At 41.3% G+C, this 21,069-nt stretch overlaps 1 protein-coding gene across 8 annotated transcripts in view; it reads left to right on the forward strand.

Annotated features, from left to right (window-relative positions):
- CNTRL (centriolin) overlaps window positions 1-21,069 on the forward strand; it is an 87,864-nt gene that overhangs the window by 30,316 nt on the left and 36,479 nt on the right. For 7 of the 8 annotated variants that reach the window (XM_024996363.2, XM_024996364.2, XM_024996370.2 and 4 more), the window contains exons 11-18: window positions 1,897-2,091; window positions 6,105-6,258; window positions 7,268-7,488; window positions 10,492-10,668; window positions 13,916-14,050; window positions 18,899-19,044; window positions 19,636-19,846; window positions 20,516-20,695. In XM_024996363.2, coding sequence (XP_024852131.1) covers window positions 1,897-2,091; window positions 6,105-6,258; window positions 7,268-7,488; window positions 10,492-10,668; window positions 13,916-14,050; window positions 18,899-19,044; window positions 19,636-19,846; window positions 20,516-20,695 — 1,419 coding nt within the window. The remainder of the gene's footprint in view (window positions 1-1,896; window positions 2,092-6,104; window positions 6,259-7,267; window positions 7,489-10,491; window positions 10,669-13,915; window positions 14,051-18,898; window positions 19,045-19,635; window positions 19,847-20,515; window positions 20,696-21,069) is intronic. The other variant, XM_010808331.4, reaches the window with a different exon arrangement.

The raw sequence follows: 21,069 nt of genomic DNA on the forward strand, positions 1-21,069 counted from the left end.
CTACTTAATTGTGGAATAACAAATTTCGAGTCAGACATGGTTCTAGCATTTTCCAGTTTCATTTCCTACCATTCAGGATGACATCCTATTAGCATTTTATAGAGTGTACAGGTATACATTACTTTTACATAAAAAAGATACATTCCATTTACTCTATTATGAAAGTGTCTAATTTATTAAGGGAAGCTGCTTCCTAATATCTTTCTTAATTTAATTAAACAGTCCCCACCATTAAGATCCTGGGACCTAGATTAAGAGCCAGAAGACATCTCTGTAATAACATTATTAAACACAGGTGGCAAAAATATAAGTGATATAAAATGCAGTATATAAAAAGATGTTGTTTATAAAGAAGTAAACAGCTCAAAACCTGTGACGTAGTTGAATAGGAAGAAAGTTCAAAAAAGGAAGTATTCTGACATTTTAGTTTTTAAGTATGTAAAAGGTTTTAATTATTTGCAACTTCTAAAAATCAGTATTTCAAAATTATGTTGGTAACTGTATTCACACCATAGTAAGTAGAAAAGAACATGAAGTCCAAGTTATATATTCTTTTAAAAAGATGCCCTGTGTTGCTACTTCCAGACTGTTGAGTAACCAGAAACTGAGTCGGGTTTGTGTGGCAGTTGCTGACTGGCTGCGCCCTGAGTAATGAACAGCTGTGTTCCCCCCACAGGGACAGGAAGTAGGCAACAGATAGTAAAAATGAGTTTAGAAGACATGTGTAGATAAACAGCACAGGTTGTAGGGAGGGAAAAACGAAAATTAGGAGAAACGATAAAAAGTTTGTAGAGTGTGGCAGCCCACAGAGGCCTCACTGAGGGGGCGACACTTAGGCTGAGAAAGGATGACAGGGAGCCAGTGAGGCCTTCCAGGCAGAGGTGACAGAGTGTGCAAAAGGCTTCAGACTGAAGAGTCCTCTGCAGAGTGAGGGAGAGTGCAGTGGCAGATGAGGTTAAAGCTCATGCCAGGCATCATAGACCACTTTAAGGGGTACAAGTTTTATCCTGAATGGAATAGGAAACCTGTGAGGGACTTTAGGTGGTAGAGTGGCTGATCTTATTTGTATTTTTATAAGGTCACTCTCCTACTTGATGAGAGTGAAGCGGGCTGAGAGAGGTGGGAAGAATGGAGGTGTGTACATTGGTTTGGAGGCTGTTGTCTAGTACAGGCAAGATACGATAACGGCTTGGACTACAAAGGTGATGGTAGTCATGGAGAGAAAGGAGATTAGGTGAAAATCTGGCAGGAGAAATGATGGGATGAGGCGGACAGAGCTGTCAAGAATAGTTTATAAGAATTTACAATTTAAAAGAATAATTAAATAAGAATGTTTTAAAACAGCACTGGCCAAAGCTTTATATAGATAAATTGATAGAAGTAAAAAATGTACAAAATACTTAATAGATCCTTATAAAATGTACTTAGGGAAAAAAATAGCTATTTTGTGAGTTATTTAAATATTTTTAAAATATTTATATTTTTAAATATAATAAAGCCTTATAATAAAGGCTTTTCATTACACTGTCAGTTAGTTTTATATTCTAATACAAGGGTAAGTGTTGTATAAAGTCAACTACCATTAAGGCTATGGTTATTATTATTAATAATTTATGTTATTTGTACTAGAATGAAAAATTTCATTACTACCTGCATTTATTTTTTCATATGCTCTTATAAAATGCTCTTATAAAATAAACATTTTTACATGTAATAAAGATAAAAGTATACGATATCGTGGATTGCCTAGATAACTCTTACATTTTACTTTTACTAAAAAAATCTGGCAGAGCATACGATTATACTTTTTAAAATTGTACTAGTTGTTTTCTGTAAATTTGAAAATCAGCGTTTCTGTCCTTTGCTAATTGTGTATTGGGGTGTGGGGGGAACTAGATTTCAGAAGCAGAGAAAGACTTTCTTCTCAAGCAGCTGAGTGGCAGGATACAGCTTCTAAATAAATTACGCCAGGAAGCTCTTGATCTAGAAGTGCAGATGGAAAAGCAAAGAGGAGAAATTGCTGAAAAGCAGGAGGAGATCAAGGACCTCCAAAGAGTTATTGATAGTCTGGATTCCAAAGACCCAAAACATGTAAGTAAATGAAGAGAGCTCTGGCTTGTTCTGTGGGAGTGAGAATATCATTTTTCTGTTAATAGATATTATGTCTCATCATTTTTGGCCTCAGAGTCCTTTCTGAAGACCTCTTGCTTTGGTGCACAAATGTGAGCGACGTGTTTGATGTGTGTGTGTATATAACGTGTGTATATACATATTGTTTGTTGTTTGTATTTAGTCACTAAGTCATATCCGACTGCTGCGCGACCCAGCTGTAACCTGCCAGGCTCCTCTGGGATTTCCCAGGCAAGAATACTGGAATGGGTTGCCATTTTCTTCTCCGGGGAATCTTCCCAATGCAGAGATCGAACCTGATCTCCTGCACTGCAAACGGATATTTTACCACTGAGACACTGGGAAGCCCACATGATAAATTAGAGACTTTAAATAATATATAATATGGCCTATAATATCTTCCCTTATCACATTTATTTGCTCAAAAGTCGACCACCCCATGTAAGGCCCCTGAGGACAGGAACTGTATCCCCGGGGCCAATCCTATGTTTAGAATGATTGCATTAAGGAAAATAGCCTCGAACAGGCGTATAGGTACTACCCAAAGCTCCTTTTCTCCCTGTTTGACTTCTGTGACCTATGAGTATAATTAGACCCTGCTGCTGCTAAGTCACTTCAGTCGTGTCCGACACTGTGCGACCCCATAGACGGCAGCCCACCAGGCTCCCCCGTCTCTGGGATTCTCCAGGCAAGAGCACTGGAGTGGGGTGCCATCACCTTCTCCGAATTAGACCCTAGATTGTCTATTGCTTTCAACAGACACCTGAGATGGTCTTGGCATACAGGGAGTCTAATACACACTGGATGTCTGTAAAGCATTACATATAGAAAGAGGTTAAATGACAAGTAGGAAAGGCATGCAAGTTTGGAAGGTAGTCAAGATCAATGTGTTAGTGGAGATGAAGCCTGCAGGCCGGATTTTAAGACTCCTGAAGTTTAGTTCTAGGGTTGTAGCTTTAGTCTGAGTACCAGAGGATGTCTCTTTTTAATTCATTTATCCAGAAGGAGCATCTTTTTTCTAGTTTGCACAAAGTTACCTTATTGGCTAGTGTCTGGCACCCCATTTTATTGCTGCAGAATGTGAACATTTTAGCAAGAGGGAAAGAATCAAGCATGGTATTGTGCATATTTTTCTGCAGATATAGACTAACTTTTATTATCTAATCAGATGAAGTATTTTTCTGAATTGCAAATAGAATTTAAAAGTAAAAGCTTGAGACATCAGAAAGCAGTAAGTGAGATATGATGAGAAACATGTATTAAGTGACAATGATGTGTCTTGCATTGGACTTGGGTTTAGGCATACACTGTGAGGAACTTTATTTTATTACAGCATCCAAATGAGATTGGTGACTTTTTAACTTGCATAAGATTAAAAAAAGGGGGGGGGGACTTCCCTAGCTGCTCAGTGAATAAAAAAAAATCTGCCTGCTAATGCAGGCAATGTGGGTTCCATGCCTGGGTCGGGAAGATCCCCTAGAGAAGGAAATGGCAACCCACTCCAGTATTCTTGCCTGGAAAATTCCACGGACAGAGGAGTCTGGCAGGCTACATACAGTCCATGGGGTCACAAAAGAATCAGACTCAACTTAGTGACTGAATAACAACAAATAAGATAAAAATATGATTTAGAAAGATTAAATGATTTCCCAAGTCTCCCTTTTAGGAAGAGGCAGAGCCCATGCTTATGCTGTTAGATGACTTTCTGCTCACAAAGGAGTTACAAATCTAAAGAGATTAATTACTTTTAAAATTAGCTCAGTGCCAAGCCTAATCAAGTTTTCAACAAACGTAAGCATTTAACTAGTTTTCAGAAACAAAAGATACTATGTGAAAATCAAATCCCCTTTTAGTTAGAGAAAACGCTTCACAGCTAGCTAGAAGCTGAAGTATCAGAGGAACAAGGGACAAACGGAATGAGGGGAGATTTGTATCCCTGTTCACTATCTAGCTATGCCCTGTGGAAGCAAAAGGTACCGGTACCCCTAGAGGGAATCCGCCTGTAGTAATCTGTTGCAGAGGTTTTCGTGATTGGCCTGGGGCAGCTTCCTGTGTTGTGATTTAAAGCGTGGAGGGTGGGGCCTGCTTGCAGAGGCTGCTTGCGATTGGACGGGCTGGGTTGCCGCTCAGTCTCCGCCAGGAATGTGGTTTGAAGTGCTGGGAGGTTAGAGGCTCCGAGGCGCTTACAAAAATGTGACTGTCAGAGAGGGAAGTGCACATGAGTTTCAAGGCAACATTAGAAAGCGTTCCGCTCACAGCTTCTCTGTTCTCAACGGCTCAGTTTTAACAGGACACATTCTAAGTTAAGGTATGATCATTTTCTCTCTCTCTGTACAAAGGACTTAGGAGGAGGAGTCAGAGATGTAAGTTCCTGTTTTTACAATACCTCTATTGTGAGCTCCACCATAGTGAAAATCGCTGAATATACTTTTGCTCCCAGGTGTTTAATGCAGATCATTGACGTATTGAACTAATTTTTTGTCCTGCATGTAGAGATTTCAGTAGAAGTTTTAATGGTGAATTTTTAAGATTTGTTTATACAGATATGAGGCAGAAGATTTTAAAAATTCACTCTGAGCCACAAAAATCCTAAATTTACTTAGAATTTAAGCTTTTATCTTTAGTTACCTTTTGAGAAAGATTTCAGGGAGAGTAGGAGGAGTTTTGAAAATCCCACTGAGTCAAGCTGGCTCTCATCTGTGCTTCAGAAATGAGGGGAGTTTCTTGTCTTTGGAGGCAACAGCGTGTAAAATTGGGGACTGTTGTTTTGTAGTCAGATTACAGTCTTAGACTTGAGAAGAATGGAGTTTGTTACTCAGATGGACATAGTTCTTTCTCCTGATAACTTTCTCTTGAGTTATTTTTGTTCTGTTCCTCTGGTCCTGTGGGGGCAAGCTAGAGCTGTGCGGGTGTGAGTGGGAGGACACAGGTTCTCTGGGGAATTGTTTTGTCTCCACATGAACAGTTGCCTGAGGAGACCTGGGCGAGTCATGTGGTGGACCTGAGACTCAGTTCTCATGCGTGAAAGAGAGTTAGACTAGATCATTGGTTCTCAGTTTTTTATCCCAGCACACCTGAGAAATACAATCCAATCCTTTCAGTTAACAGTAGCTCCCTAAAGCAATGACTGTCAAGGTACATGTGGGTGTGTGAAAGCTCTTTTTGTACCAGGAATATATGTAGCGGATGGAGGAGAAGGGAGTGCCTCCATAGGGCCCTCCATCTTGAGGATCACTGGCCTAAATGGTCTTTGAGGCCTCTCTCAACTCCCAGTTTATAGAACTTAAAAGCAAAATGTTTCTTTGTATAAAGAATTGAAAATAAAATTGAATTCTAAGGAAGTATTTATTCCATGTCTCTATCTCCCCCAAAATATTATAAAAACATTACTTTGCCGACAAAGATCCATCTGGTCAAAGCTATGGTTTTTCCTGTAGTCATGTATGGATGTGAGAGTTGGACCATAAAGAACACTGAGTGCCAAAGAATTGATGCTTTTGAACTATGGAGTTGGAGAAGACTCTTGAGAGTCCCTTCAACTTCAAGGAGATTAAACCAGTCAATCCTAAAGGAAATCAGTCCTGAATATTCATTGGAAGGACTGATGCTGAAGCTGAAGCTCCAGTACTTTGGCCACCTGATGCAAAGAGCTGATTCGTTGGAAAAGACCTTGATGCTGGGAAAGATTAAAGACAGGAGGAGAAGGGACGACAGAGAACAAGATGGTTGGCATCACTGACTCAATGGACATGAGTCTGAGCAAGCTCCAGGGGTTGGTGATGGACAGGGAGGCCTGGCGTGCTGCAGTCCATGGGGTCGCAAAGAAAACTGCTCATGTGGAAACAACACAGTGTCTGACACAAAACAGATGCAAACTGTTACATTTTCTTTTCCATTCTTCCTTAGAAATGTTATTAAGGATTATTATCTTTATAAACATTAAAAGAATTTTGATTTTTTTTTTTTCAATTTAGTGCCATATGAAGGCTCAGAAAAGGGGTAAAGAACAACAATTTGACATTATGAACAAGCAGTACAAACAGCTTGAGAGCCGTTTGGACGAAATACTTTCTAGAATTGCTAAAGAAACTGAAGAGATTAAGGACCTTGAACAACAGCTTACTGAAGGTGAGAATTCTAAGCATGATTTGAGGTGTACCGGTTTCAGTGTTAGTAAAAGACAAATGACAGGCGTTAATCCACATATTAGCTGAATATGCTTCAGCTGTTAGTGCTAGTATTTAATAGGGAAATACTTACAGAGTTCTTAAAAATGTTTAATAAAGGTAAACATTTTTATTTTGGTTTTCTTGGGTTGATGTCCTACTGAGTCAGGTCACTATGGCAGGAAGTCCGTACGTGATCATGATAAACACTGGCACGTGATTGTCTTCTTCTAAGGCATAAAATCCTTGTCACTTATCCCTGCTATCAAGCACTCAGTGTCTGGTTATAAGGAGAGTGCAGAAAGAATTTTTGAATCTATTTTTGCAATGCAAATTTAAATTGTGACATTGCCAAAATAGAGGAAGAGGAAGATACTAGACCGTAATGATAAGAACCTTGGCTTGGTGTAAAAATATCCCAGTCCTTGTTTTGCCGTTATCAGCTGTGTGACCTGGGACAAGTTATTTTTGTCGTGATCATTAGTTTTGGAGAGGATTATATGAGAAAGTGTTCATAAAGTGCCTGGACATAGTAGGTACCCAGTATGTGATTGGTGGTTGTTTTCTGAAGTCTTCAGGTTATAGGTTAATGTTGCTCATCTTGGATTTGACTTGGTTTTGTTTCATGTGTCCAGTAGTAAGATCTCAGTTTTGTTGCACATTCTTCATTATTGTATTTGGAAATTACTACTTTAAACTTTTTACAGCATGAATTAAGCATTTCATAAGCAATGCCAATGACTACACTATTTTTATTGTATACATGCTTGATAGTCCTGTTCCATGGGTAATAGGGGGAAGCTGTTACTGTATCTTAAATATGAAAACTAAGATAGTAGGAAATAATTGGAAGCTTAGAATTTCATTCTTAGCTAGTAACAAATAGCTAAGGAGTCTAAATGCAGTAATAATATATCCTGAAAGCATTTTCTTTTGTACATCATCACCTTCCCTTTCTCTGTCTTGCTTAGGCCAGATAGCAGCAAATGAAGCCCTGAAGAAGGACTTAGAAGGCGTCATCAGTGGGCTGCAGGAATACCTGGGGACTGTGAAGGGCCAGGCCGCGCAGGCCCAGAACGAGTGCAGAAGGCTGCAGGATGAGAAAGAGGCGCTGCTGCAGAGCTTGGCCCAGGTCGAGCAGGAAAGGGACCAGCTGGAAATAGTCGCCTTAGATGCAGAAAATATGAGGAAGGTGTGCTTCGCTTCTTCTTGTCTGTTCTTAGCCTCAGAAGTAGGCGGTGTCCAGATGAAGCTAGTTAAGGGCGTTAGCGACGCTGCAGTTGTGAGTGACGGAGCTGGCAGTGGCTGTGCAGGGCTTTGGGCTTTCCCCTTGTGATACGCTTGGAGTCTTTTTTTTACTTTACTAAGAAAAGGAAGATTATTTTAGCAGAATTTCTATCCCTGCAAAGTACTGTGTTCAAATAACTTGAAAGGATAAGAAAGTGTAGCTTTTATAATTACTATATTAGATGTTCATATTTTATTATTTGTGCAGCAAAATTAAGTACAACATAATTTTTCTTATCCCTGTTGTTATTGCTTCGTAATGTTAGTGTTGTTTTACAGATAACAAGGCGGGCACAGCGTTGTAAATTAAACCCTTCCGCGCTTGGTTTGCTGACATTCATCCAGAGATTTCGTTTGCTTTGTCTTAGTTGTTTGGCAGACTTCATGCTGCAAGAGGAGCCAGGTTCCCAGACCTCACCCCAGTAGGGATGTCTTTGGAAATTTGAATTAATGTGTTTTAATGTTATGAAATTTATCAGGCATATAAGAATATCAAAAATATTTAGCACCATGTACCAACAACTCAGCTTAAAAAATAAAACATACAGACATCCTTGAAGCCCTCTGTGTACTGCCTCCTAGAAGTAGCGAAACCCTGAGTATGGTTATTATTTCCCTCTATATCTCTTCTTTTATTTTATGTGTGGCCATCTATAAAAATATGTAGTATTGTTTTGCATAGTTTTAGGATTTATATAAAAAGCACATCGTGTATTCTTTGGACACTTCCTTTCTTCCTTCATGTTTATGTTTTTGAGAATTGTGCACATTGATGCATTTAGAGCTCTACTTTATTTTTTTTGATATATGTAACATCCCATTGTCTGTGCATACCGCAGAATTTATTGCTTATTCATCCTCTTCTTGGGGGATATTGAGATGGTTTCTAGTCTTTCACTATTATGATACTGAGAGTGACATTCTTACATATATCCAGAGCATGGGGACTGTGCTCACAGGGGGCTGTGGGTCAAAGAGTGTGTGCCTCCCCCAGTTCACTAGACATTATCAAATTACTGTCTGTAGTCATTCTGTGAACTTCTGTTCCCACCAGCAGTGTGAAGGCTACCATTACACCACATCCTTGCCATGACCTTACAGTTATCTAACTTTCATTTTGTAAGCCTTAATTTTGAAATAATTTCAAGCATACAGGAGAGTTGCAAGAATCACTCTGTAATTTCCATTCAGAGTCACCGATTAATACTTTACCACATTTGCTTTATCTCATATTTAATTTTACATGATTTTATGTACATTTTTATATTACTTTTTTTCCTAATCATGTTAGAATTAGTTGTAGGCAATCATGGTCTTTAGCTTTGAAATACTTCAGCATGTCTTTCCTAAGAACAAGGACATTTTCTAACGTAAGCACAGAATAAGGATCAAATTCAGGAAATATAATATTTTGCCAGACTTAGTGTTTGCCAATCTGCTAGGTTTGAAATGATCTTTGTATTTTTTTACATTTACAGGACAGTTGAAAGAAGAGTTCATTGAGCTTCTGTGTGTTCTCCTAAATTAAACAAATAGTTTACCATATATATATATATATAGCTGGGTCATTTGAAAGTTGCAGGTGTTAAGACATCATCCCTTTAGTCCACATCTCTTTAAAACGAGGCTATTTTCTTCCATCACTATGATACCATTATTACACCTAGAAAATCAGCAGCAGTTCCTTAATACTGTTTAATATCTGAGCCATTTTTTCTGTTGTTTATAGCTTGTGTGTGTGTGTGTAGAATCCAGCTAGTGGTTCTGAATGGCACCCCAGCATCTAGATTCGTCTGATTGTTTCCTCACGCGTGGTTCAGCTTGTTCCTCTATGTTCTGTGCAAAATACTGTCTTGTTTTAACTACACTTCCCCCGAATTACTGCAGAAGTTAAGTACTTTTCATCTGTTTATTTGCCGTTCAGTTTTTGTCTTCAGTGAATTCCCTCTTCATATTCCTTGCCCATTTTTTTCTGTTGGATTGTCTGTCTTTTTCTTAATGATTTGTAGAAACTCTTTATATATTCTGGATATGAATTCTCTGTTGGTTATGTGTAGCGTCTGCATCCCAGACAAGTGACCCCGGTGATTCAGATGCAGGGTGGTCTTTTATCACCCGCTGAGAAACTCTTCTAAGAAGTTCTCATCACAAGGTTCTCCTTTGTAATCCAGAGTAGTTTGGTCTAATTCTTCAAGATCCCAAATAAATAGATGAAAATTATAATGTTTAATCATAAAAAAATGGCCTAAAGTGGTCAGAACTGTGGCGTGCTAATCAGTGTGTACTACACGTGTTGACATGGGTTTACATTTCTCCTTCATCCTTAATATTAGAGCGTGCTCGTCCCATTTCACTCTCTGGTCAGTGAACATACTATGGTTTAATAGAAAGTCTGGGCTTTGGAGTCAGAAATCCCAGTGCATATTCTGACTCATCGTTTTTTTAGCTGCACAGCCCGGTGCTGTTTACCTCGATGTTCATTCTGCACTTCCTCATCTGTGAATCGGGGATAATACCTTGCCTTACATAGTTACTCTGAGGGTATAGTGAAATAACGAATGTGAAAATGTTTATTCCTGTGTCTGAAGGAAAATAGGCCTTAAATTTTATCCTCTTTTCTTTTTCTTCTTATGAATACATAAGACTCGTTTAAAGGATCACACATCTGGTTACTCTGAAAAACACGTTGTAGCTTGCTGATTTTTCTGATGACAGTCAGAGTTTTGTTTTCCAACCTGGATTCACACAGCCTGCGGCCTCCTCATATGGCTGGTGAATGCTCTCTGCGCCTGGGCAGCAGTGGCTGGCCAGCATTTGGTTTAAGTGCTCGGGTTACTTATAACGACTTGCAGATGCTTCAGCAGCACAATGAGGGTTCTGTACTTAAACATACACTGAATCTTTGCAGGAGCTTGCAGAGCTAGAAAGCGCCCTTGCAGAGCAGCATGAGGTGAACGCGTCCCTGCAGCAGACCCACGGAGACCTCAGTGCCTACGAGGCTGAGTTAGAGGCGCAGCTGAGGATGAAGGATGCTGAAGCCAGCCAGCTCAAAAAAGAGCTGGGAGAACTAGCAAGGCTCAGCCAGGTGAGTAAGAGCAGAAGCCATGTAGAAACCAAGTAGCCTGGGCCTTAACATAACAGCTTTCCTTTCATTTACTCTAATATTAAACACTTTTTAAGCCCATGTGGACTGATGGGCTTCCCCAGTGGCTCAGTGGTAAAGTATCCACCCACAGTGCAGGAGATGCAGGTTTGATCAAGCCCTGGGTTGAGAAGATCCCCTGGAGATGGAAGTGGCAACCCACTCCAGTATTCTTGCCTGAGAAATCCTATAGACAGAGGACCCTGGAAGGCTACAGTCCATGGGGTCGCAGAAGAGTCAAACACAACTTAGCAACTGAACAACAATGTGAAGTGATGAGAAGAGCACATGTTTGGAGTCAGACGGTCTGAGCCTAAGTATGACCTCTTTGAACATGGGCAAGTCACTTCATGGCTCTGCGCTTCTGACAGATACTGACCTCTTCTGTCATGTGGGTTATGGTGAGGATAAGTGAGACAATGGACAGGAAGCACTGACAGTTGGTGATCAGTAAATTCTAGTTTTTCTTTCTCAAACCAGCTCCAAGAGACCTCTTTTAAGTTGGTATTACATTTTACTGTGCTGCTTTCTGTTTTGTTTGGGTGAAACATCCTCTACTTTAAATTATACCTTGAAAATTAGATAAATATTTATTCATCCAATAAACACTTATTGATTGGCCATTAAAGACCAGATGCCCTGGTTGCTGCAGAGAGCAGCACAGCCGTGGTTACACTGTCCTTGTGAAGCTGACAGTCCGGTAGGTGAAACAGGTGTTAGAGGGAGAAAGGGTTAGGGCCCTGTGCTAGGGGAGCGGTGGTCAGGGAAAACTGCCCGTGGTAATGACATTTCAGCCGAGACTTGGAAGGTGACTGGGTTTGGCCGTGCAGAGAGTGCAGGGGTGAGATGAGCAGAGGTTAGGGATGTGCTCTCGGCAGAGAGGCGAGGAGAGAGCGCATAGTGCATTTGAAATGCTGAAAGTGTGCCTCCAGTATGCCAGGGACGAGGAGACGAGTAGGGAGTGAGAGTGAGAAATCAGGGCAGAGAGGCAGACGGTGACCAGTTATAGTATATTCTTGATCGCATTAAAATACAGTTTTGTTTAGCTTTTAGACAAATGGGTTGCATTTTCCACCAGGAGGCCCACTCAGACCTTCCACTGTATCTGCTGAAAATCTGGGTTCAGGACTCTGATTTTCCTTTACCTTGTGCTCAAAGCATTTTATCCTGCGTGTGAAAGCATCTGTTTAGACCGTCCGTCTCTCCTGCTAGACTCAGCACAGTGAATGCCCAGACTGTAGGTGCCTGTCCAGCACCCGCACCCAAGCAGGCTGATAGCTTCTCACTGGGTGAGAGTTAGGGAAGATAGTTGGAAACGGGCACAGGAAGAGATGCTCAACACTGCTAATTATTAGAGAAATATGAATCAAAACTACAGTGAGGTACCACGTCACACTAGTCAGAATGCCCATCATCTACAAACAGTAAATGCTGGTGAGGGTGTGGAGAAAAGGGAGCCCTCCTACACTGCTGTGGGGAGTGTACGTTGGTGCAGCCACTGTGGAGAACAGTATGGAGGTTTCTTAAAAACCTGAAAACAGTTACTATATGATCCAGCAGTCCCACTCCTGGATCTATATCTGGGAAAGAGGAAAACTATTTGAAAAGATACATGCGTGCCAATGTTCACAGCAGCACTGTTTATTGGTACAGTAACCAAGACTTGGGAGCAACTTAAATGTCTATAAATAGATGAATGGATAAAGAAAATGCAGTGTGTGTGTGTAATATTAGTTAGCCATAAAAGGGAATGAAATACCATTTGCAGTCAAGTGGAGAGGCCGAGAGATGATCATACTAAGTGAAGTAAATCAGAGAAAAGCAATTAGCATATATCACTTACATGAAGAATCTAAAAAAAATGATAGAAATGAACTTATTTACAAAACAGAAATAGACTCATAGACATAGAAGACAAATTTATGTTTACCAAAGGGGAAAGGGAAGAGGAGAGCTAAATTGGGAATTAGGTATTAATATGTACATGCTACTGCATTTAAAATAGGCAAGCAAGGGCCCACCCTGTAGCACAGGGAACTGTGTGCAGTGTCTTACAATAACCTGTAATGGAGAAGAATCTGAAAAGAACAGGTGTACGCTGAAACATAAATCAGTTATATGTCAGTTAAAAATAAGGTAGTTAGTTAAAAAATGAAGTAGTTTGAATCCCAGGAATTCATGTAAAATTGCTTTCATATGATTAGAAAAGGAAATAAAAATAGGTTGGCTTATTATAGTAATTGTGTTACTTTCCATTCGTTTACTTATTAAATACTAAATGACCATTTACTGGTTGACAGCATTATATTTCTTAAGAGTACCAAGTTTTATAAAACTGTAGTTGACCTGATCAGAGTGTGGAAAAGAGGAGATTGGGAAGAAAAACAATTAAAATAGCAGTAAATATTAATATATTTTGTAACTAATAGTAAATACAATTTCTAGATGGTATCTCCTTTGAAATAAAATTTAAATGTTTAAGCCAGCCCTTACTAACTTAAAAATCTTTTGTACTTCCCTTGTCCTTCTTTAATTTTTCTTATAAGTCTTGACAAAAATAGGCCTTTTCACAAATTCATGTGGCATTTAAAAGGGCATTCCCTTCCTTGGCATCAAGACTACCAGCACTGGTCTTCCAGCCGTACACTGAGAGCACGGGCGTGCCAGACCTTCTCGCTCGGCTTTACAGGTCTCTGATTGGCACCTTTTAGTTATTGAAGTCACTTGTTAAATGCAGGTTCCTGGGCCTCGTCCTAGAGACTCTGGCCCATCAAGTCTGAGATGGAGACCAGGCCTCTGCGTGTTTAACAAGCGTGCCCAGTGATTCTGATGCAGGTGGTTGAGGACCACGGTGTAAGAAATGTTGGTCTAAGGGAAGGGAGAGTGGTAATTGTTGACTCCCTCACAGAGCTCCCTCCTGTATCTGGTATCTGGGCTCCCTCCTGGAGATTCTGATGCTTACCCTTCCTTATGTATTAATAGTTGAAGGAGGCCTGTGGAAAACCTACCTTGGGCCTTTTAATTTGGAGGTACAAACATAAAACTGAATTATAAAACCAAAGCTCCCAAGGGATTTATGTGTATGTGCGTTTATGCATGCGTGCTAAGTCCCTTCAGTTTATTTATGCCTTATTAGATCATAAATCATTGCTATTTTACTTTTTTGTATCATTGCTTCCTATGGCAATAGCTAGAACAATCAACTCTACAAACAGAACTTGAGAAAGAAAAACAAGCCCTCAAGAACGCCCTGGGAAAAGCCCAGCTCTCGGAAGAAAAAGAACAAGAAAACAGTGAGCTCCGCACCCAGCTTAAACAGCTGCAGGTAGGGACTTGCTGGCTCCAGATACATTCTGACTTGGGACGCCCACAGATGTTGCCATCCATTAGTCAGACACCCTACAACCTGCTCTTACATGCAGTAAGTTATTTGGAAAAAGGAATTTGAACTAGGATAGCGCCGTAGCTTCTGTTGCTTGTGACCCAGCGTTCTGAGATGACTGCTGTGCACGTCCTTTGTGTTGTTACGATGGTGCTAAGCGGAGAAGGCAATGGCACCCCACTCCAGCACTCTCGCCTGGAAAATTCCACGGACGGGGAGCCTGGTGGGCTGCAGGCCATGGGGTCGCTAAGCGTCAGACACGACTGAGCGACTTCACTTTCACTTTTCACTTTCATGCATTGGAGAAGGAAATGGCAGCCCACTCCAGTGTCCTTGCCTGGAGAATCCCAGGGATGGGGGAGCCTGGTGGGCTGCCATCTATGGGGTCGCACAGAGTCGGACACGACTGAAGCGACTTAGCAGCAGCAGATGGTGCTAAGAGATGGAGGCTGTGTTGATCATAAACGGAGAATACTGTAAACTGATGGATCACAGCAATACCCTGCATTTCCCCTAATAATACCATTATTACCGGACTGGGCTAAAGTAAGCAGTTGGATGCATTCTTCCTCCACTGAAATATTTTTGTAATTATCCAGGAATATAACTAGAATGGGTTGCAGTAGAACTTCTTAATTGTAAAGGTTTCACAGTCCCTTTCTCAGAAGTGACGTCATTAAAAATGCAGTCATTTTACATTTATGGGAGTTTTCTTGGGCAAATTAATTTTACAGCTATTTTCGCAATAACCTGCCCCATAAACTGCAGGAGAAGCAGGTGGACAGGATTTTCCAGGTAATGAAACATTCTCAAAGAGGACAGATGTCTGAAAAAATGAGTACCTGGACCAACACACAGGTTTCCAGGTCTGTGAGGTCGGGGGCCTCACAGCTGAGGCGCCAGCTGTTCCACGTCACCAGAAACCAAGGGGCAGAGTTGTGTTTATTTGTGAGGAGGGCTCCAAAAATTCATGTAGGGGGTTTGTGACAAGTAAGACTATATAAGCTCACCTGAATTCTCTCTCTTTTCTCCCAGTGCATAGAATATTTTTTTCTCGAAGTTTAAGGAAATCTAGTTACCTAGAATCTCGTTTTTACTGCTATCATTTCAGCTTCTGAAGTGAATATCATAAAAGATATACATGCTTTCTATTCTTGTGTGAGTTCTGTTTGTTAGGTATTCATTGTATTATTTTTTATTTTTACTATGGAAATTTGCAAATCATTACAAAATCAGAGAAAAAATAGCCTCATGCCCTTTTGTTTACTCAGCTCACAGTCTTCAGCATTCTGCCATTCTTGTTTCAGTTAGTCCACTTTTTTTTTTTTTATTGCTGGGATACTTTAAAGAAAATATCATACCTCTTTATTTCAACCCTAAGTACTTCAGTATATATCTCTTAAAGAAAAGGACTTCAGGAGCCTTCTCTGCAAAGGAGAAACTGAGAGCAGCTTTCCAGAATGCTGGTCCATGCTATGAGATTCTCTTAGTTAGAACTGGGTCGTTTGGTTGCTTGGCCTTCTAAACTCCTGATACGGAGTTCAAGTTAAACTCATTGCATTTATCTTTGTCAGAAATGGTTTCGCTGCTGTGAGCCAAAACCTCCTAGTGCTGGCTCGAGGAAGGAGACAGGCAGCTCACCGGTGACCAGGGCTGCGCTGCCAACTCCCGTCCAGGTGGCTCTCGCTTCTCCCGCTCTGTCTCCCTGGACCCAGCATCGACTCCAGCCCTGCGCCAGTGTGGCTTTACAGGACTAGCTCTCCTGCAGACTTGCTGGACTGGATTTTGGTTCTAATGCTGGAGGGAGTGAGAACTCGTCTTCTGTCTAGTCAGTGGGTTGGCTTTCCCTGGGTCAGGTCACCTGTGACCAGGATTAGATAGTAGTGCAAATATGGGTGCCTCGGGGCAAAGGGCAGGGACAGTTAACAGATAAGAGAGTCCAGGTGGACAGACCTGTTCATTGTAATGCTGAATTCACCATTTGAGTTAACAGTGTTGAAACAAAAAACCCAGTATTATACCAGGTTTAAAGAAGATTAATCACTGAAATAGCATATAGGTATTCGGGGGAACTTAGGATGTAGAACTATTTTTCTGTCTAATTTAGGGAAATTTTATCAGTTTTTTTTTTCACTTGAAAGAGACTTTATGTGGATTTAATTCTGGGGTCTAGATATGTTCACTAGTTTGTTCGTGAAAGTATGCTCGCAGATAACGAATACTCCCACAGAGCATTGTAAGCTGCTAGAGAAGCTTCGGTGTTACGCGGAGCTGGTTCTGTTTCTGTTTTTTCTAACTCTGAATTGTGTGCGTTCTCCAATGTATACCAAAGTAGAGTACCAAAGTGAGCCCGAATGCATATATCACTCATCTTCAACAGTTGCCACACATGGCCTATCTTACTTCATCTGTAACACACATCCAGTCTTATTTAATCTGTAACGTCCTCCACCTTGAGAGCTTGTTTGGAGGTTCTAGAATGATGCTGTGAAAGTGCTGCACTCAATATGCCAGCAAATTTGGAAAACTCAGCAGTGGCCACAGGACTGGAAAAGGTCGGTTTTCATTCCAATCCCAAAGAAAGGCAATGCCAAAGAATGCTCAAACTACCGCACAATTGCACTCATCTCACACGCTAGTAAAGTAATGCTCAAAATTTTCCAAGCCAGGCTTTAGCAATACATAAACTGTGAACTTCCAGTTGCTCAAGCTGGTTTTAGAAAAGGCAGAGGAACCAGAGACCAAATTGCCAACATCGGCTGGATCATGGAAAAAGCAAGAGAGTTCCAGAAAAACATCTATTTCTGCCTTATTGACTATGCCAAAGCCTTTGACTGTGTGGATCACAATAAACTGTGGAAAATTCTGAAAGAGATGGGAATACCAGACCACCTGACCTGCCTCTTGAAAAACCTATATGCAGGTCAGGAAGCAACAGTTAGAACTGGACATGGAACAACAGACTGGTTCCAAATAGGAAAAGGAGTACATCAAGGCTGTATATTGTCACCCTACTTATTTAACTTCTATGCAGAGTACATCATGAGAAACGCTGGGCTGGAGGAAGCACAAGCTGGAATCAAGATTGCCGGGAGAAATATCAATAACCTCAGATATGCAGATGACACCACCCTTATGGCAGAAAGTGAAGAAGAACTAAAGAGCCTCTTGATGAAAGTGAAAGAGGAGAGTGAAAAAGTTGGCTTAAAGCTCAACATTCAGAAATCGAAGATCATGGCATCTGGTCCCATCACTTCATGGGAAATAGATGGGGAAACAGTGTCAGACTTTATTTTTTGGGGCTCCAAAATCACTGCAGATGGTGACTGCAGCCATGAAATTAAAAGATGCTTACTCCTTGGAAGGAAAGTTATGACCAACCTAGATAGCATATTGAAAAGCAGAGACATTACTTTGCCAGCAAAGGTCCGTCTAGTCAAGGCTATGGTTTTTCCAGTGGTCATGTATGGATGTGAGAGTTGGACTGTGAAGAAAGCTGAGCGCCGAAGAACTGATGTTTTTGAACTATGGTGCTGGAGAAAACTGTTGTGAGTCCCTTGGACTGCAGGGAGATCCAACCAGTCCTAAAGGAGACCAGTCCTGGGTGTTCATTGGAAGGACTGATGCTGAAGCTGAAACTCCAGTACTTTGGCCACCTCATATGAAGAGTTGACTCATTGGAAAAGACTCTGATGCTGGGAGGGACTGAGGGCAGGAGGAGAAGGGGATGACAGAGGACGAGATGGCTGGATGGCATCACCAACTCGATGGACATGAGTTTGAGTGAACTCCGGGAGTTGGTGATGGACAGGGAGGCCTGGCGTGCTGTGATTCATGGGGTCACAAAGAATCGGACACGACTGAGCGACTGAACTGAACATCCTCCACACCCCGCCCCCACATGTGTTCACACTGAATTATTTTGAAGTAAATCCGAAACATCTGATTTTATCTGTAAATAACATACTACTGTATGTGCCTCTGAAAAATAAGGGCTTTAGCAAGAAGCGTAAAGGAGTTCCCTGAAGGCCTTGTGGTTAGGCTTCTGGGCTTTCACTGCCGTGGTCAGGGTTTAGTTCCTGGTTGGGGAGCTGAGATGCCACAAGCTGCGTGGCATGGACAGGAAAAAAAAAAAAAAGGCGTAAACATGGATGCCATTGTGATACCTTAAAATTATAGTCACCCCCTAATATCGCCAAATACCTTAAGAATATTCAAATTGTCTCATAAGTTTTTAGAAGTGCTTTTTGGAATCCAAACGATGTGTACACAGTGCATTTAGTTGACTTGAGTCTTAAGCCTCTTGTAATCGATGGCTTTGCTCTTCTTTGACCTTTGTTCCATACTGAAGAAAACCAGGTCTTTGTCTTGTAGAGTTTCCCGTGGTCTAGATTTTGCTGGCTGCATCCCCGTGGGGTTGATTGACATGTTCTTAGTCTAGATTTTGCTGGCTGCATCCCCGTGGCGTTGATTGACGTGTTCTTATACAGAGGTTCATTTAGATTCACAGTATTTAGTTTTTGGCAAGAAGAAGGTAGTGTCCATAGGCACTTCCTTTTGCGTCACCAGGACACACATCATCATGCCTGTTTGTGTCTTTTGTGACTTTGGGTTAATCAGTAGATTCAGATATTGTCAGCCATAGTGGAAAAGGTTTTTAAAAAATTGGTAAAAGAAGTTGACGAGAACTATTATATGGTAAATAATATAGGCTGTGTGTGTGTGTGTGACTGTATTTTTTAATTTTGTTTTGGTAACTTTTACCCCTCTTCATTTTGCCTCCTTCCATAGGATGACAATAACCTGTTAAAACAGCAACTTAAAGATTTCCAGAATCACCTTAATCATGTAGCTGATGGTCTGATTCGTCCAGAAGAAGTGGCAGCTCGTGTAGATGAAGTAAGGAGAAAATTGAAATCAGGAGCTGGAGAGATGAGGTAATGGAAGGTCAGGACCGCCAGGTGTAGAGTGGGCTGAGTTGTGAATGTGGGCTTCAGTGACAAAATCCCCTTTCTGCAACTGTGCATGGCTGATTTCTTTTGTAAGGTTTTCTCCTTATCGTATGACCATGATTGAGACACAGATTACTTAATTCAAGTTGTCCATCACTGATTTTTTTAATCTTTTATATGTTTTGTTATTATTTAATTTAAAAAACATAAAGGTTTTATGAGTAATGCATTCTTGCAAGCTTACTGCAGATGGTCAGGAAGTAGAGTTACATTATACACTTTAAGTAGAAAACAAATAGCTAAAGAAAAACAGGCTAATTTGAAAATGTGAAATGGGCGTTTATTCTTTGAACATACATTGTTAGCCTGAAGGTAGCCTGTGCTCTCAGAGTGGCAGCAGTCAGTTGATAAAACAAAGCTTTGCACTCCAGAGGTGCACAGTGATTTGCCGTGGATTGACAACAGCTGCCGTCCCACACAGCCCTTCTTAGTCGTGTACTAATGTCACTGGCATGCCTGCGTCCAGCGTCAAAAATGAAATGTCACATTTATAACATCTTTCCTCTCCCCCCTTAGCAGAATCCACAGTCCTTCAGATGTCTTAGGGAAAAGTCTTGCTGACTTGCAGATACAATTCAGTGAAATGCTGACACGTTCTCAGTGGGAGAAAGAGGAAGCCCAAGGGAGGGAAAGAAAACTCCAAGAAGAAATGGCTCTGCATCAGGAGAAGCTGGCGGACGGACAGGAAGCATTCAGGCAGGCCTGTGAGAGAGCACTAGAAGCTAGGGTAAGAGGTGGGCAGGAGGCAGCCGGAGGGGAGCGTTTAGGAAACGTGCGCTTTTCAGCAAGTCACAGCGCTTCCCTTTCGTGTCAATACAGAGTCGGGCGTTCCCTGGTGGCCCAGGGTTAAGACTCCTCACTTTCGTGGCCCAGAAAGTGGGCTTGGGTCCCCGGGCGGGAAACTGATTCCGCAAGCAGCACGGCATGGCCACACACACAGTGCTCGCTCTGTTCATTACACCTTGATAAGGGGTTATACCTTTACGGTGTAATGTTTAAAAAATACAGTAATTGCTGTTAAGTGTCACTTCTAGTAAGTCAGACTGTGTGTGACCGAAATGTAGCCCTGAGTGTGGTGACCGATGTCAAAGTCAGGCTTTGGCATGACACTGTGTTTTCCTTATTTTGGAAGCAAGTGAGCTGTTTCTTAATGTGCAGGTCAGTAACACCACATTGCTGGAGCATAGTATAGTGCAGGAATCTGAGTTCTTGATGTAACTATTCTAAGGATGAGGCACATGTTAAAGTGGATCCTAGAGAGCAGTTGTGACTAACCCATCCCCAGTAAGCCATTAATACTCTTTAGTAAAATGAAATACAATTCTCCAGAAGGTGTTTATTTTGCTCAAAAAATATTTTGCTTAAAAATCATTTTTGAAACTTGATTTCCTCACAGATTAATTTTGACAAGAGGCAACATGAAGCAAGAATTCAGCAGTTAGAGAATGAGATTCACTATTTACAAGAAAATCTGAAAAGTATGGAGGAAATCCAAGGGCTTACAGATCTGCAACTGCAGGAAGCTGATGAAGAGAAGGAGAGAATTCTAGCCCAACTCCAGGAGTTAGAGAAGAAGGTGGGCAAGACCAGGAAAAAGACACACGAGTCCCTGCTGCCAGGGTCCTGCTCTCAACGAGGGGGCAGCTGAGAGGGCTGTGGTCCACGGTCACCTCTGGCTGCACTGGTGGCTCAGAGGGGGCCTGCCCTAGAGAGAGTTGGATGCAGATCACTGGATCTGGAGCCTGAGATGAGGGAGCGTGGTAGATGGAAACAAGGGAATTGGGATGTAAGGAGCGAGTGAAGAGTCTGCTGGGTGGTACTTAAATGCTTTTGGGATAATTTGCCTCCTTCTACACCCCTTTCCAAACTGGACATGTCTGTGGAACATTACTTTCCAACTCCTCACTTTTCCTTCTGATTTCCTGCTCTCTTTTTAAGCTTCTCTTTTCT

The sequence above is a fragment of the Bos taurus genome, chromosome 8, assembly GCF_002263795.3.
Source record: "Bos taurus isolate L1 Dominette 01449 registration number 42190680 breed Hereford chromosome 8, ARS-UCD2.0, whole genome shotgun sequence".
Classification (NCBI taxonomy): domain Eukaryota; kingdom Metazoa; phylum Chordata; class Mammalia; order Artiodactyla; family Bovidae; genus Bos; species Bos taurus.